This window comes from Oncorhynchus gorbuscha, linkage group LG07 (assembly GCF_021184085.1).
Source record: "Oncorhynchus gorbuscha isolate QuinsamMale2020 ecotype Even-year linkage group LG07, OgorEven_v1.0, whole genome shotgun sequence".
In the NCBI taxonomy this organism is placed as follows: Eukaryota; Metazoa; Chordata; class Actinopteri; order Salmoniformes; family Salmonidae; genus Oncorhynchus; species Oncorhynchus gorbuscha.
In genome coordinates, this window is record NC_060179.1 from 53641783 (window position 1) to 53657014 (window position 15232).

The window sequence follows — 15232 nt, forward strand, 5'->3', positions numbered from 1 at the left end:
CTCAATCCGCATGACAGTGTGATTGATCTCCAGCCTTGTCCTCGTCAACACTCACACCTGTGTTAGCGAGAGAATCACTGACATGATGTCAGCTGGTCCTTTTGTGGCAGGGCTGAAATGCAGTGGAAATGTTTTTGGGGGATTCAGTTCATTTGCATGGCAAAGAGGGGCTTTGCAATTAATTGCAATTCATCTGATCACTCTTCATAACATTCTGGAGTATATGCAAATTGCCATCATACAAACTGAGGCAGCAGACTTTGAAAATGTATATTTGTGACATTCTCAACTTTTGGCTACAACTGTACATTGATTGCTCTGCAAGTACAACGTGTGAGCTCTCCTACACCGTACTACGTGGAGTTAACAGATTGTTGGGCTTCTATGAACATGCTGTCATACATCACTGCAAAGAGCCATCACATTGATGAGAAGTGGGACATGAAGTACTGACAACTGAGAACATGGAGGGGAGGGACACAGCAGAGAACCTGTAACGGCATTACGTAGCATCGTTGCTGAGTGGGTGGGAGACAGCAGTAAGGTGAGCGCTGTCTGGTAGGTAGCCAGGGTAGATTGAGCTTGCTTTGCAGGACCATATCTGAATCGTGAATTCACTTCATTTTATGATTTTTTTTTTTCCTTATGGTTTAAATCACGTGTCAAACTCATTCCATGGAGGGCCGAGTGTCTGTGGGTTTTCACGATCACTAATTAGTAAGGAACTCTCCTCACCTGGGTGTCTATCTTCATTTAAAAAAAATGGCAGTTTAAACGTTCAGAAATGTTTTACATTTGCCACATCCCAATTGTCATCCTATAGGGCCAAAGGTAGTCAAATAACGGCCTGACCAGCATTTTTATACATGACCCTAAGCATGATGGGATGGATGTTAATTTCTTAATTAACTCAGGAACCACACCTGTGTGGAATTACCTGCTTTCAATATACTTTGTAGCTCTGATTTACTCAAGTGTTTTCATTATTTTGGCAGTTACCTGTACTATTTGGGTTCGTTAAATGTTAGTGTTACATTGTCTTACTATCCCGGGAAAAAGCTTTTTTTTTTTTTAAAGTGTTCAAATTGTTATTTGAGCTGTCCTTTTTTCTGCTCCCTTTTCACTGCTATCGCTCTGGATAAACGTATCTGCCAAATGACTAGATTGTAAATGTGTAACTGTTTCCCCCTCCAGGTAGCATGGAGGGCAGCCGTCTGAGCTGGGAAGAGCAGACATCGCCCGTGCTCAGCCCCAATGCCTCAGTGAGTGCCGTCATCCACACTCCCAAGTGTTACCACATCTCCTCTGTCAACGAGAACACTGCCAAGCGCCTGTGCCGCCGCAATTCAGAGAAGCTGATCCAGCACACCACCTGCCAGCTGTTAAGGACCTACCCGGCCGCCACACGCATCGACTCAGCCAACCCCAACCCTCTACCGTTCTGGCTACACGGCATACAAGTGGTGGCTCTCAATTATCAGACTGATGGTAAGGACATGGAGAGGAGTCTTACTGATAAGGTTGGTCCAGTTTAGTCCCTGGACGTTACTATGCTCAATGGATATTTTTCATTGCAAATTATTTTTAGTCCAGGACCAGGCTGGGACTTTATCTGGGTATGGGGAAATAACCAGGCTGGGACTTTATCTGGGTATGGGGAAATAACCAGGCTGGGACTTTATCTGGGTATGGGGAAATAACCAGGCTGGGACTTTATCTGGGTATGGGGAAATAACCAGGCTGGGACTTTATCTGGGTATGGGGAAATAACCAGGCTGGGACTTTATCTGGGTATGGGGAAATAACCAGGCTGGGACTTTATCTGGGTATGGGGAAATAACCAGGCTGGGACTTTATCTGGGTATGTGGAAATAACCAGGCTGGGACTTTATCTGGGTATGGGGAAATAACCAGGCTGGGACTTTATCTGGGTATGGGGAAATAACCAGGCTGGGACTTTATCTGGGTATGGGGAAATAACCAGGCTGGGACTTTATCTGGGTATGGGGAAATAACCCCTATATACTAAACAAAAATATGAATGCAACATGCAATAATTTCAAAGATCTCACTGAGTTACAGTTCATAGGAGGAAATCAGTCAAATGAAATCAATAAATTAGGCCCTAATCTATGGATTTCACATGACTGGCAATACAGATATGCATCTGTTGGTCACAGATACCTTAAAACAAAATGGGCCTCACAATGGGCCTCAGGATTTCTTCAAGGTATTTCTATGCATTCAAATTGCCATCGATTAAAATGCACTTGTGTTCATTCTGTAGCTTATGCCTGCACATACCATAACCCCAACGCCACCATGAGGCTCTCTGTTCAGCAAACCGCTTGCCCACATAACTCCATACACGTGGTCTGCGGTTGTGAGGCCTGTTGGATGTACTGCCAAATTCTCTAAAACAACATTGGAGGCGGCTTTCAATTCTCTGGCAACAGCTCTGGTGGATATTCCTGCAGTCAGCATGTCAATCGCACGCTCCCGCGAGACGTGTGGCATTGTGTTGTACGACAACACTGCATTTTAAGGTGGCCTTTTATTGTCCCCAGCACAAGGTGCGCCTGTGTAATGATTATGCTGTTTAAACAGCTTCTTGATATGCCACACCTGTCAGGTGGATGGATTATCTTGGCAACGGAAAAATGCTCACTAACAGGGATGTAAACAAGTTTGTGTACAAAATATGAGCAAAAAAAGCTTTATGTGCATATGAACATTTTCTGTGATCGTTTATTTCGGCTAATGGGTGCAATACTTCATATGTTGTATTTTTGTTCAGTGTTGTCTTTAACTAGGTCATTTTGTACCCTGGTCAGGTGACATGGTCAGGAAAAACTCAGGGCCCTACTTACAACTTATGAACTCTTAACTTTTCAAGAAACTCTAGTTGCCTATTCATTGGAAATGGCTTGGACAGGGTACAATATGACCGTGTGGAGATGTATTGGGGAAACACTGGGTTATGTTATCTTACACATCATTGCTCATTTCTCTGTAAGGGGGAGCTCTGACCTGGGCAGCACTGAGTCAACTCGGCACGCTGGACATGGTCGTGATGCTGATAGGCCGTCATTGTAACTAAGATTTTCAAACTAAAATTAGGATAAGTGATGCTTGTGAAACAATGGATGGTCTGCTGTTGTCTGTTTCCTTACTCTTTCTCCTCTCTCATTCTCTCACCTCCTTCTCTCTTTCACTCTCTCCGTCGCCACCTCTGCTCTCTCCAGACCTGCCCATGCAGTTGAACACGGCTCTGTTTGAGGCAAATGGGCATTGTGGATATGTCCTGAAACCTCCAGTGCTGTGGGATCGCAGCTGTCCCCTCTACCAGCAACTCTGCTCCCTGGAGAGAGACGTGGAGAGCATAAGCCCAACACTCTACTCCCTGACTGTGAGTACACACAAACACACCCACTCCCCTCCATATGTATTTGGACTGCTAAAACCATTTTTGGCTCTCTACTTCATAGGCTCGATACTACTTTTGGATTTGAGATCAAATGTTTCATATGAGGTGACAGTACAGAATGGCATCTTTTTATGTGAGGGTATTTTCATACAAATCTGTTATACTGTTTACAAATGAAAGCACTATGTATCTTGTCCCTCCCCTCCCATTTTGAAAAAGTATGTGGACAAATTTGCTTTATCGTCAAAAGTTTAGTATTTTGTCCCATATTCCTTCCACGCAATGAATACATCAAGCTTGTGACTACAAACTTATTGGATGTATTTCCAGTTTGTTTTGGATTCTATTTTGTCTAAAAGGAACTGAATGGATATGAACATATGGAGGGGAGTGTACATGGATGCACACAAGCAAGCATGCGAGCATACACTTTTTATTTAAAAAATATCTATTTTACCCTTATTTTTCAAAGTATGTTGACTGAGAACACATTCTCATTTACAGCAAAGTCCTGGGGAATAGTTACATGGGAGATGAATGATCCAATTGGAAGCTGGGGATGATTAGGTGGACAAGATAGCTAGATAGGGAATTTAGTCAGGACATCGGGGTTAACACCCCTATGATAAGTGCCATGAGCTCTTTAGTGACCACAGAGAATCAGTACAGCTGTTTAATGTCCCATCCGAAAGATGGCACCCGACACAGGGCATTGTCCCCAATCACTGCCCTGGGGCATTGGGAAAGTTTTTTTGTACATTTTAGACCAGAGGAAAGAGTGCCTCCTCATGGCCCTCCAGCAGCATCTGGTCTCTCATCAAGGGATCATCCCTGCTTAGCTTCAGAGGCAAGCCAGAAATGGGATGCAGGGTGGTATGCTGCTGGGAGTACACACACACAATCTCTACCCCTCTAGGGATACACAGACACTCAACCCATCAAAAACGTATTTTAAAATGTAGCCAAACACACTTCAATATGACCCATATACTGGTCTCTCTCACTAACTACCCTGCTGGGTACACACACTCACACTTACCCAAAGCACTCACATCGGGCTCTTCATCCTAGTTTTGATGGGTTTATTGGAGATATTTGCACCATATATACAGTATGATTTCTCTATTTGAGACAAGGACACCCCCCAATTAATCTTATGCAATAGTTAATGGGAAAAGAGGTAGTAAAACGAGTTGTGTAAACAGATGTTTAATTTCTTATAAAAATCTGTCAGGAATATGACATACAGTAAGTATTATAAAGTATTAAGTAAAACAGAGTAATGTAATTACACGTGTAATGCCAAGTATCTGTCTTATAGTGGATTGAGATGATTGAATACAGTTTTGATATGCAGTATATAATGAATAAAAGGTGTCCTTTCCCCCTCTGTCAGATTGTGTCTGGGCAGAACGTGTGCCCAGCCATCGGCGCGGGCAGCCCCTGTGTGGAGGTGGAAGTGATGGGCATGCCCGTGGACAGCTTCCAATTCCGCACCAAGCCCATCCACCGCAACGCACTCAACCCCATGTGGTCAGAGCACTTCCGATTCCCCGTGCACTTTGAGGACGCCTGCTTCCTGCGCATCGCTGTGGTCGAGAACAACAGCTACCAGACCACTGCTCAAAGGATTCTGCCCCTACGGGCCCTCAAACCAGGTGAGGGAGAAGATGAGGGGTAGAGGTGGAGTGGAGAAGAGGAGGAAGAAAGTGAAGAATTGAAACTTCTATTTACACTTGAAATATTCCTGACAATTTTTTTCTCAAGTATACACATCAATAGCATGTAACCTATTATTAATAGATAATTGAACAATGATATTTAGCAACATGCTATGGACAGCGTTTGCTAGCAGCTACAGCACGGCATGTTGCCAGGTAATATACATTTCTACTCCCTGTTCTCAATGTCTGTGGTTGGTTGTCTGTTGTTCCAGGCTATAGACACATCCAGCTGAGGACGCAGCACAACGAGCCCCTGGAGGTGTCCAGTCTGTTCATCTATAGCCGCAGAGTAGAGGAGAGCCCCACCGGCACAGCCCTGCCTGCTGCCATGGTAACACACACACACACCCCTGAGGAGCAGCTAGGGATTGCTTATATTATTGTAGCTCTTCGAACAGCATCTGATGAGCTAATTAGCTAGTAACCTTAAAATACATGTAAGGACTATGTAAATATCTATCTACAACACTGTATTTCCCTGGCAGCTGTTTAGTTCTGAGGAGCGGAGGGCAGCCCAGCAGCACAAAGTGACGGTCCACGGTGTGCCAGGTCGAGAGCCTTTCACTGTAGTGTCTGTGAAAGAGCAGACCACCGCCGGACAGCTACTGGACACGGTCAGTCCCAGCACACCCACCCATAGGAAAATGTACCCACACAAACACACCAGACCCGCCACGCTCTGTTCATAGTGGCCTATCTATTTTTCCTCTCCCCACTTTAGTTGCTGATGTCCACAGATGGTGCCAGTGAGTACTTCCTTTGTGAGGAGAAGGTGTCACTGGGGAAGGAGCGCAGTGACCGTAAGAGGTGTCCTCAGCAGCGCCCCGTAGCCCCTGAGGAGGAGATCATCAGGGTTATCAACAGCTGGCAGCCTGAAGAGGGATATGTGGGCAGAATCTGCCTTAAAACCAAGGAAGAGGTACTACTTTATTCAACGGAAATTTCCCATGACTGCTGTAGAGTCGAGCTGTTTTCATGAGAAACCCGGTCAAGCAAATACTGTATTTTAAAAAATTAATTTCTTCATTCTAAGTGCCCCGTCCTGGGGTCATATTATGAAATACACACTACTTTCCTTTCATATACAGTAGATGGGTTAGCTGACAACGTCATGAAATCGATGCGTGCGCGTCGATGGGGTTGTGATTCTGGACAGTCGGATAGCTAGCAACAATGACAAGAAGCTGCCACGTGGGGAATCGTAGATAGCTCGTTTCAGCTCGTTGCATCTCATTGATACCATGTCTTGTTTTTAGGTCTACTGTATGCTAATATGCCAAAAAATGTGCTAGGTGGATAAGAAACAACTAACAATTTGAGACAAGTGCTCATTGTGCAATTTATATATATTTTTTTATAATGATATGGAGAGGAAGTACAGCTTCAATATTGTCAACCATCCCTCGATTCTAAGCCAACCCTGGCAAAATTTCTCCACAGTTGCACACGCATTGGTTTTGTTGTTTATAGGGAAAATAAGTGGTGGGCCGACCGAAAAAATGTGATGTTGATCAATCCGTGATCAATCCGAGGGGAGCTGATTTTATTTTGTATATGACAGTGAAATGTTGTTGTGACTAAAATGTATTTGTGCTTGTTTTCTTTTATACTAATGTAAAGTTGTGTAACTGTGATGGACCACACACTCCATCACAGTAGGTGGTGGTATGCACCTTAAACAATTGTTTGCGGACCGCCATTATACCGAAGAAGAAATCATAAGCTGCTGTCGGTGTGATGATGATGATGATGATGATAAAATCTAGCTAGCTCCCAAAGACTAAAATAAGATAAATATATTGTTTCATATGCAGACATATGATGCTAGAGTCTGACACAACTTGCTTAGGCAGGGAGGGAGAGACATTTTCCAAGCTTCAGTGCATTAACTGTTTTCCAAAATTTAGATGATCACCAGCAGAGTCTGAGATAAAACTTAGAAAGTAGCAGGATTTGGCTTTCTTAAATGAAGAGGTTCATCTATTTCTCAATTGCCTGAAAAGCTGCCAATCAGCTACACAGTCAATTTTTCTAGCCTTGGCTCAGGCCTGATTTCTCACATTCTAACAAGTTCTGGAAGTTCTATAGAGACCAAAGGATTTGTTCTGTTTTTTACTTGTTTAACGGGTGTGTGTTTGTCTGCCAGAGAGATGAAAAATAGATAACATAGCTAATTCAGGGTCAGGCATGCAGCTGACTCAAAGTAATAGGCCTACACTTTTATTTTTATGTATCTTTACAGTGGCTTGCGAAAGTATTCACCCCCTTTGGCATTTTTCCTATTTTGTTGCCTTATAACCTATAATTAAAATTGATTGTATATCATTTGATTTACACAACATGCCTACCATTTTGATCTGTGGGCTTCCCATTTAGACGAGCTGATTCATGGGCTTCCCATTTGGGCTAACCGTAACAGAGGGAACAGTGGAATTCAAGTGTATGGGCATAAGATAATTACTGACAATACCACTGGCAATGATTATCTGTAGCAGTATGATGATAATAATGTGGGAATGGGAAGAATTACCTGAAAAGGGGTTGGGCTGTTGTTGAGTCAATGTTTTATAAGAGCGTCCTCGGGTAAGAAACTTTGCCCCTCCTATTTGGTTGCAAGCCATCCTCCTTGTTAAAATGGGGCCTCTCCCAGAAGTGGTCAAAATTGTCAATGTACTCTAAATCTACCGAGGAACAGTAGAATTTAAGCCAGTAGTGTAGCCAGAGTAGATGACTAAAGTGTTCCATTCTGCAACCTGTTGTTGGTTTCGGCCCGGAAATTAGAACCTGCTTGTCTGTCTCCTTTAGGCTGCCTGTGAGCACTCTGAAGTCAGCTTTTAATTGCTCAGACTTATGAAGATTGATGTAGTTTGTACCAACAGGAATTGACTACTGTGTGAGCATTCGGGTGCTCCATCACAGCAAGGACCTGGTGATCTATGTCCTGAACATGGGCTGCAGGGAAGCCGAGGGTCCTTGCTTCCGTGACCACCCCAACTATGGAGCTTCCTATAACTACCACTAGAGGACGAGAGTGTCCCTGCGAGGTGTGGAACATGCTCTGGGGGCTGCTCCAGTGGACAGCCCGGCTCAGTAACCCAGGACCAGATCCAGAGGAGCTTGCTCTCGGTACTGAGGTGGAATGGGAAGGACGGGTAGAGCAGCGGAGGGCCCTGTTGGAGACGGAGCTCAGAGCCTTGAAACGGTTAGATAGCCACAGGTCTGGACGAGAGGGCAAATGGAAGATACGTTGAGATTTTCCTCCTCTTCTACCTCTAACTCGACTCCGCCTTGTCTCCGATGGTGTAGAGCAAGACTCAGTAGTTCTCTGGTTCTCGTCGGTGGGATGTTTATTACCGGAAAGTGTCCCATGTTCGTGTCCATTAGCTACTGCAGAGGAGCCCAGTCTTGTAGAGCACCCTGGATTATCCCCTCGATCGTTTCGAATTGTCGCATCAAAAACAGCATGCCTTGAAGTCGTTTTGGCCAGAGCAAGACTTTTATTTAGGACCCCGTTCAATGATCCGGTCTTTTGAGGCAACGAACTGTTTACACTTATCACAAGTGTATGTCAGTAAATTTTTCTTCTTTCACACGTCTCATATTTCAAGAATTTTGTGGCCATTTCCAGATCAGTCTACAAATCAGAGTAGTCAGAAACAGCCTTCCGGGCTACAAGAGCCATCCGCAAAGCGAGACAAGCTTTGCCGGTGACGGCAATGTAGCCTAGCTAGTCGTGGCTAGACCTAGCAGTTCAGTCAGGACAGTAAAATCCTGTCAAAAACTGGGGGTTAAGAACAGCACTAACACATTGGTCCCAAAATAATATGTTTTTAAAAGTATAAAACGCTGTGTCACCACTCAAACGTTCTGCTTCCTACTTTAAAAAATATATATATTTAACCTTTATTTAACTAGGCAAGTCCGTTAAGAACAAATTCTTATTTACAATGAGGGCCTAGGAACAGTGGGTTAACTGCCTTGTTCAGGGGTATAAGGACAGATTTTTACCTTGTCAGTTCGGGGATTTGATCTAGAAACCTTTCGGTTACTGGCCCAACGCTCTAAACACTAGGCTACCTGCCGCCCCTACTTCCTTGTCATTGACATGAATTAACCACTCATGTATGGGGACACGCTCCAGCAGAGACGTTAGGAAAAGGGTTAGGGTTAGGCTACAGTTGTCACGTTGGTGACGAGTTGTTGACAACTAGATGGCGATGTACTCATCTAGCCACAACCGTACAAACCATCAGTCCCGACAAACCATCAGTGCCATAAAACCAGAACTACTAATGCTTATTATCCCTCGCATCCCATTCCTTCCCGACAGATTCTATGGTGCAAGTTAGGTTTACGTAGATCTGTCCACGCGAGATTAATTGAGATGTTTTCTCATGGAGAATGATAGTCTGCAGGATTATAGAAGGCAGTTTGGTAAGGAATGTTTGAATTTCATATACTTAACATTCAGTGAATGAGTATTAATTGATGTGGTTCAAATTATTAACTTTCCTCGTAACCTTTTAAAAGTTGAAGGTGCCAATCTGCCAATTCATTATTCTACTAACTATGACTGAGTGTGAGACATGTTTTCCATAATGTCATGCATATGCAGTGGGGTCCGAAATGATTTGCACCCACTGACGTACCGGACATAATCGCAGCCCGAGCACCTGTCATCAATGACAATTTGTATTTCTTTCCATATGTATACTGAATAGAAATCTCAATGCGACAAGCAACAATTTCAAATATTTTACTGAGTTCATATAAGGAAATCAGTCAATTGAAGTAAATAAATTAGGCCCTAATCTATGGATTTCACATAACTGGGAATACAGATACGCATCATAGATACCTTAAAAAAAATAATATTTTTTTAAAAGTAGAGGTGTGGATCAGAAAACCAGTCTGGTGTGACCACCATTTGCCTCATTTAGTGCGACATATCTCCTTCGCATAGAGTTGATGAGGCTGTTGATTCTGGCCTGTGGAATGTTGTCCTACTCTTCAATGTGTGTGCAAAGTTGCTGTATATTGGCGGGAACTGGAACACTTTGTTGTACACGTCGATCCAGAGCATCCCAAACATGATCAATGGGTGACATGTCTGGTGAGTATGTAGGCCATGGAAGAACTGGGACATTTTCGGCTTCCAGGAATTGTGTACAGATCCTTGCGACATGGGGCTGTGCATTATCGAGGTGATGGGGTGGATTAATGGCACAACAATGGGCCGCAGGATCTCGTCATAGTATCTCTGTGCATAAAAATTGCCATGGATAAAGTATAATTGTGTTCGTTGGCCGTAGCTTATGCCTGCCCATACCATAAGCCAACCGCCACCATGGGACACTGTTCACAATCGGCAAAACGCTCACCCGCACGACACGATACACGTGGTCTGTGGTTGTGAGGCCGGTTGGACGTACTGCCAAATTCTCTAAAACAATGTTGGAGGTGGTTTATGATAGAGAAATTAACATTAAATTATTTGGCAACAGCTCTGGTGGATATTCATGCAGTCAGCACACTCAAACTTTAGACTGGAATTGTGCACATTTTAGTGCCATTTTATTCTCCCCAGCGCAAGTTGCACCTATGTAATTATCATGCTGTTTCGTCAACTTCTTGATTTGCCACTCCTGTCAGGTGGATGGATTATCTTGGCAAAGGAGAAATGCTCACTAGCAGGGATGTAAACAAATTTGGACACAAAATTTGAGAGAAATTTCTGGGATGTTTTTATTTCCGCTCATGAAACATGGGACTAACACTATACATGTTGTGTTTATATTTTTGTTCAGTAATATACGAACATAAAACACCCACATCAAACCACAAGTTCAAGTGATTATTGTTGCTTTTAGAATTCTTGCTTTTATCAGAAATAACTTTGACTGCGTGTGTGCGTGTGCACTCAGATGGCCCGTGAGGATGAGAGGAAAGGCATCTCGTTTGCCAGCGAGCTGAAGAAACTGACGAGTTGTGGCCAGAGCGTCGTTGCCCCGGCCGCACAAGAGAGCAGCCACAGTAAGGATGAAAGCAGCAGGGCAGCATACGGTCTGCCTCTGACTGAGACCCATGAGTGATACGCTCGGTCTGCAGTGTGTGGATGGAGTCCCCAGAAGGTACGGAAGTCCCTACTGTTTCCTATTGTCTTTACAACTAGGGCTTTCCCTATTGGCACTTGTAGCCCCAATCTTTTTCGTCTCCTCCTTCTGGCCATGCCTATAAATGTCTTCCACAGTCAGTTTTCCTTTTTCAATCTCTTAACTTTTGACATCTTCATTTATTTACACAATATTTATATAATGCCATTTTTATTTTTTACGCAATTATTTCTTGCCTCATTAGGATAAATGAGTCACTCGGGGACAATGTCGAAGTCAATATTATCTGCAGTGTTTCAAACAAAATGTTTATTTTAATGTTGTGTGTGTAATAAAATACTATTGATATATTAACAACTAGCATAACATAACACAATGACATCTATAGATTGATATGCATTAGTATGCTTGAGTGGACAATGACATGGGCAATTGTGTATTGCATATGAAGTACTGTATATTCAGATATGTCTGTTGTGTTGTTGTCCACTACTTCCCTCTCCCTTTTTCAGGGTCTCTCTCTATAGGACTCGAAGGCCTGGGTGGTGGAGGGCTGGGCGGAGGCAGAGAGGCTCCTCCTGGGGGGTGGTGGCGGTCCTTGGGAGCAGGGCCCACACCGGCTATCTGACCACCTTAGAGCGCACCAGTATTCCTGAACACACCATGATGAGTTGAGTTAGTTCCTCCCGTGAGTAAAGAGCTTCCCCCAGAAAGTCCCACCCTGGCTGGCTGGTAGAGTTGGATGGCGGCTCCAGGATGACGGTTCGGGAGTGAAGGAAGGTCGTGTTATCTGCTGGGTCATTAGCTGCCATCCCTCTGTGTTCATTAGGGTACACCGTAGCAAAACATTTTGCAACGGAAAAAGACGAGTGTTTCTTATTGGACAAGTTTAGGTAGTTCCTCCTTGTTTCAGTCCATTTTATTATTGTTTGGTGCCTAATGAATTTACATCCCTGAAGTGGTGGCCGTTGCTGAACGCAGTTGCTGAATGCAGCAGCCAGCCTAACCCTGTTCAGGCCTGTTTTTTTATTTTTAGAATGAATATAGGCTTGATTCTTGGCCATGTATCTTCTTCTACCCACAGCTGAGTCATGGGCCTACTGTAGGCTGGTGTTGAATGTCTGCATGAACTCCAGACAGTGTATTTAGTTGAGGTGCGGGAAGCAGCAGTAGCTGCGGCTACCAGCCTTTCTCCTGCTAAGAATGAGGGCATTGTGAATGTGGCCAACAAGCTGGCTTGTTGTTTGATTCCCTACACAGGCAGCCCAATTCTGATCATTTGCCTAGTTATTGGCAAAATAGCTGATCTGATTGGTCAAAAGGCCAATTAGTGGAAAAAAAATAAAGCAGGCCTTATGTCCCAGTATTCACAGTACTGTAATTTATAACTATATAGTTGTGTATTTGATGATATTCAGTGTTTTGCACGAAGTAGTTTTGCTGTTATATTCAGTATTTTTTATCGCCATTTTTCCCGATGGTTTATCTTGTTTGATATGAAAGAGTGCTCTTCAAAAGTATTGTAACGGTGACTGTTTTTGTTTTGGCTCCTTACTCCTCCACTTTGGATTTGAAATTATACAATGATTATGAGGTTATTCAAGTGCGGACTGTCAGCTTTAATTTGAGGGTAAAACATATTTTGGAGAATCTAAGAATCTAATATGTTTTGAAACACTTCTACATTAATGTGGATGCTACCGCTATTACGGATAGTCCTGAATGTATCGTAAAGTTAGACACACAAATATCATACCCCCAAAACAATGCTTAACCTTCCCTGTTATTGTAATGGTGTGAGGTAAGCATGTCTTGGGGGTATGATATTTGTGCATCCGTCTTACTCATCATTATTCATTATCCATAATCATGGTAGCATCCACATTAATGTAGAAGTGTTAAGAAACATATTCCATTCTTATTTACAATAAAAGTGACACCAAAATGACAATGCATGATTTACCATTCATTCCTACTGGTCACAAAATAATCTGAAACACAACCACGGCAAACTGCAAATCCATCCAAGTTTGTAGAGTTGGAGTACTTACTGTATGATGGTGTATGGTGTTTGATATGATATTTGAAAACAAAATGAGATTTTGGTTTCAAATTCAACTCGTCATTGCAGCAGGTCCAAGCGTATCAGCACTTGAGAACCCCATCACCTCTTGATGTCAAAAGCAAGATAGGTTTTCGAATACCCAGGTATAATTTATTTTTGTAAAACATCAAATCAAAAGTACATTTTTAAAGGGGCAATCAGCAATTCCTACATCCATTTTTGGACTAATAAATTGATCAGTACTCATTTGATTCTTGAATAATATAACTTTAATTTAAAGGCCTCATAAGCTTAGTTCAACTGTCGTACCCCATCAGAACCCAAAATATAAGCTTGTTTTACTCCAATGTTTGTAAACAAACCAAATGTAAACAAACTATATAGCCTGGAAACATGGTTTAGAGTTTAATTTTGATATCGTGGTTGGTCAATCCTTGCATCCATAGCTCGGTCTATGAATTTGAGTGATTTACATTTCTCCAGCCCCGTCCCTCAACTTTTAACCAAACCAGTGGGGGAGGCCGCTTTGCAATTGTTTTTACTGCTGATTGCCGCTTTAAAGTAATTTTGTTGATGTCTATTGGCGCACACACAACTATCATAATGTCAATACAGGGTTTAGCGATGTCTGATATTGTTCCCAAGTTGTTTATTGATGAAATGGATGATAGTATTATACTGAGTTGTCTACTAGGTGTTTTAACCTATGCCCATTTCAGTCTGTTGTCATAGTATTATACTGAGTTGTCTACTAGGTGTTTTAACCTATGCCCATTTCAGTCTGTTGTCAGAAACTTGATTCAATGGGGGCCATGTTGTTTCCCTCGTTAATTTAGAATGTGATCACTAAGTGTGAGATTTGTATAACAAAGTCAGTCTAGTTTTTTTCAACTTAGTATAAGTTTGTTTTAAAACTATGAAGGTGTGGCATTTCTAATGAATGATTTATATTGTACTTGGTGTCTGATCATTGGTACTGCAAAAGTGTCAACTTCCTTATAGATCTAGATACACATTTCAGCCCCTCCCCCTGGGTCCATACAATCTCACAGCAAACAAAATGATGGGCTTTTATGCAGCGTCTGTATGAGATGTATAAATACTACAGTACTTATAATGCATAGGCCACTACACTCGTGCCCGTTTACGGGTTGAAAATGGCAGATTTAGTCACTGATAAGTGTCTAAATTGGAACACAGTGGCTGTACAGTAACATGCTATACATTACGTCAGAGCTCTGCGCTTCACAGCGCTGTGTGGGTTTTGACTGACAGCCGTTCTGAACTTGAGCACCGCACGCGACAAGAAGCTGCTCCCATCCCTCCTGCTAATTGGGCAACTTTTGAAAATGTTTTGTCTCAGTGAGGGAAATGCTGTCAATCAAGAGGATTCAATGTATTTTGAAAGATGAGACGTTGATGATTATAATAAATACCGCTTTGATGTCATGCAAGCAAGCCAATGTGCACTTCACATTTCCATATAAAACTTTGTCATATACAGTGTTAATGTTTGATCACTGATGTACAGTTACAATATGACATGGTGTCATACCCTGGGTTGTTCTGAACAGAATCTGTTTGTCTTTTGTGAGGAGAATTCACTGTGGAACAAGCACCTGAATGCACCTTTTGATTCCTTTCTATGCGCACCAAAATTATGATCTGTTTCTCTGAATTGCCCTGTGTAAGACCAACACTTATTAAAATCATATTTTATAACTTCGCTGGTCATGTTGGCAACCGAACAAGCTTATAAATGATGCCAACCTGACCCAGATTGAGATATATAATGGGCTGTTTTTGGATTGCGTAAACAACAGTAATTGTGTGATGGCGGGGATGCAGGGTTGTGTTCCAAACAAAACAAAAGTGTTTGCTCTAGTTTCTCAACAGCACAGCT

The 15232-nt window shown here is 42.7% G+C and overlaps 1 protein-coding gene and 1 long non-coding RNA gene across 4 annotated transcripts in view; both read left to right on the forward strand.

Moving 5' to 3' along the window:
- LOC124040014 (1-phosphatidylinositol 4,5-bisphosphate phosphodiesterase epsilon-1-like) overlaps nt 1-13035 on the forward strand; it is an 83885-nt gene extending 70850 nt beyond the window's left edge. For all 3 annotated transcript variants that reach the window (XM_046356713.1, XM_046356711.1, XM_046356714.1), the window contains 8 exons: nt 1195-1488; nt 3246-3409; nt 4824-5085; nt 5364-5482; nt 5637-5765; nt 5873-6070; nt 11076-11282; nt 11777-13035. In XM_046356713.1, coding sequence (XP_046212669.1) covers nt 1195-1488; nt 3246-3409; nt 4824-5085; nt 5364-5482; nt 5637-5765; nt 5873-6070; nt 11076-11243 — 1334 coding nt within the window. In that variant the 3' untranslated portion in view covers nt 11244-11282; nt 11777-13035. The remainder of the gene's footprint in view (nt 1-1194; nt 1489-3245; nt 3410-4823; nt 5086-5363; nt 5483-5636; nt 5766-5872; nt 6071-11075; nt 11283-11776) is intronic.
- Nucleotides 13036-13081: 46 nt separating this feature from the next.
- LOC124039267 lies at nt 13082-14778 on the forward strand. The gene is made up of 2 exons (XR_006839538.1): nt 13082-14023; nt 14085-14778. It is a non-coding gene; the product is annotated as an uncharacterized LOC124039267 (long non-coding RNA).
- The last annotated feature ends 454 nt before the right edge of the window (nt 14779-15232 follow it).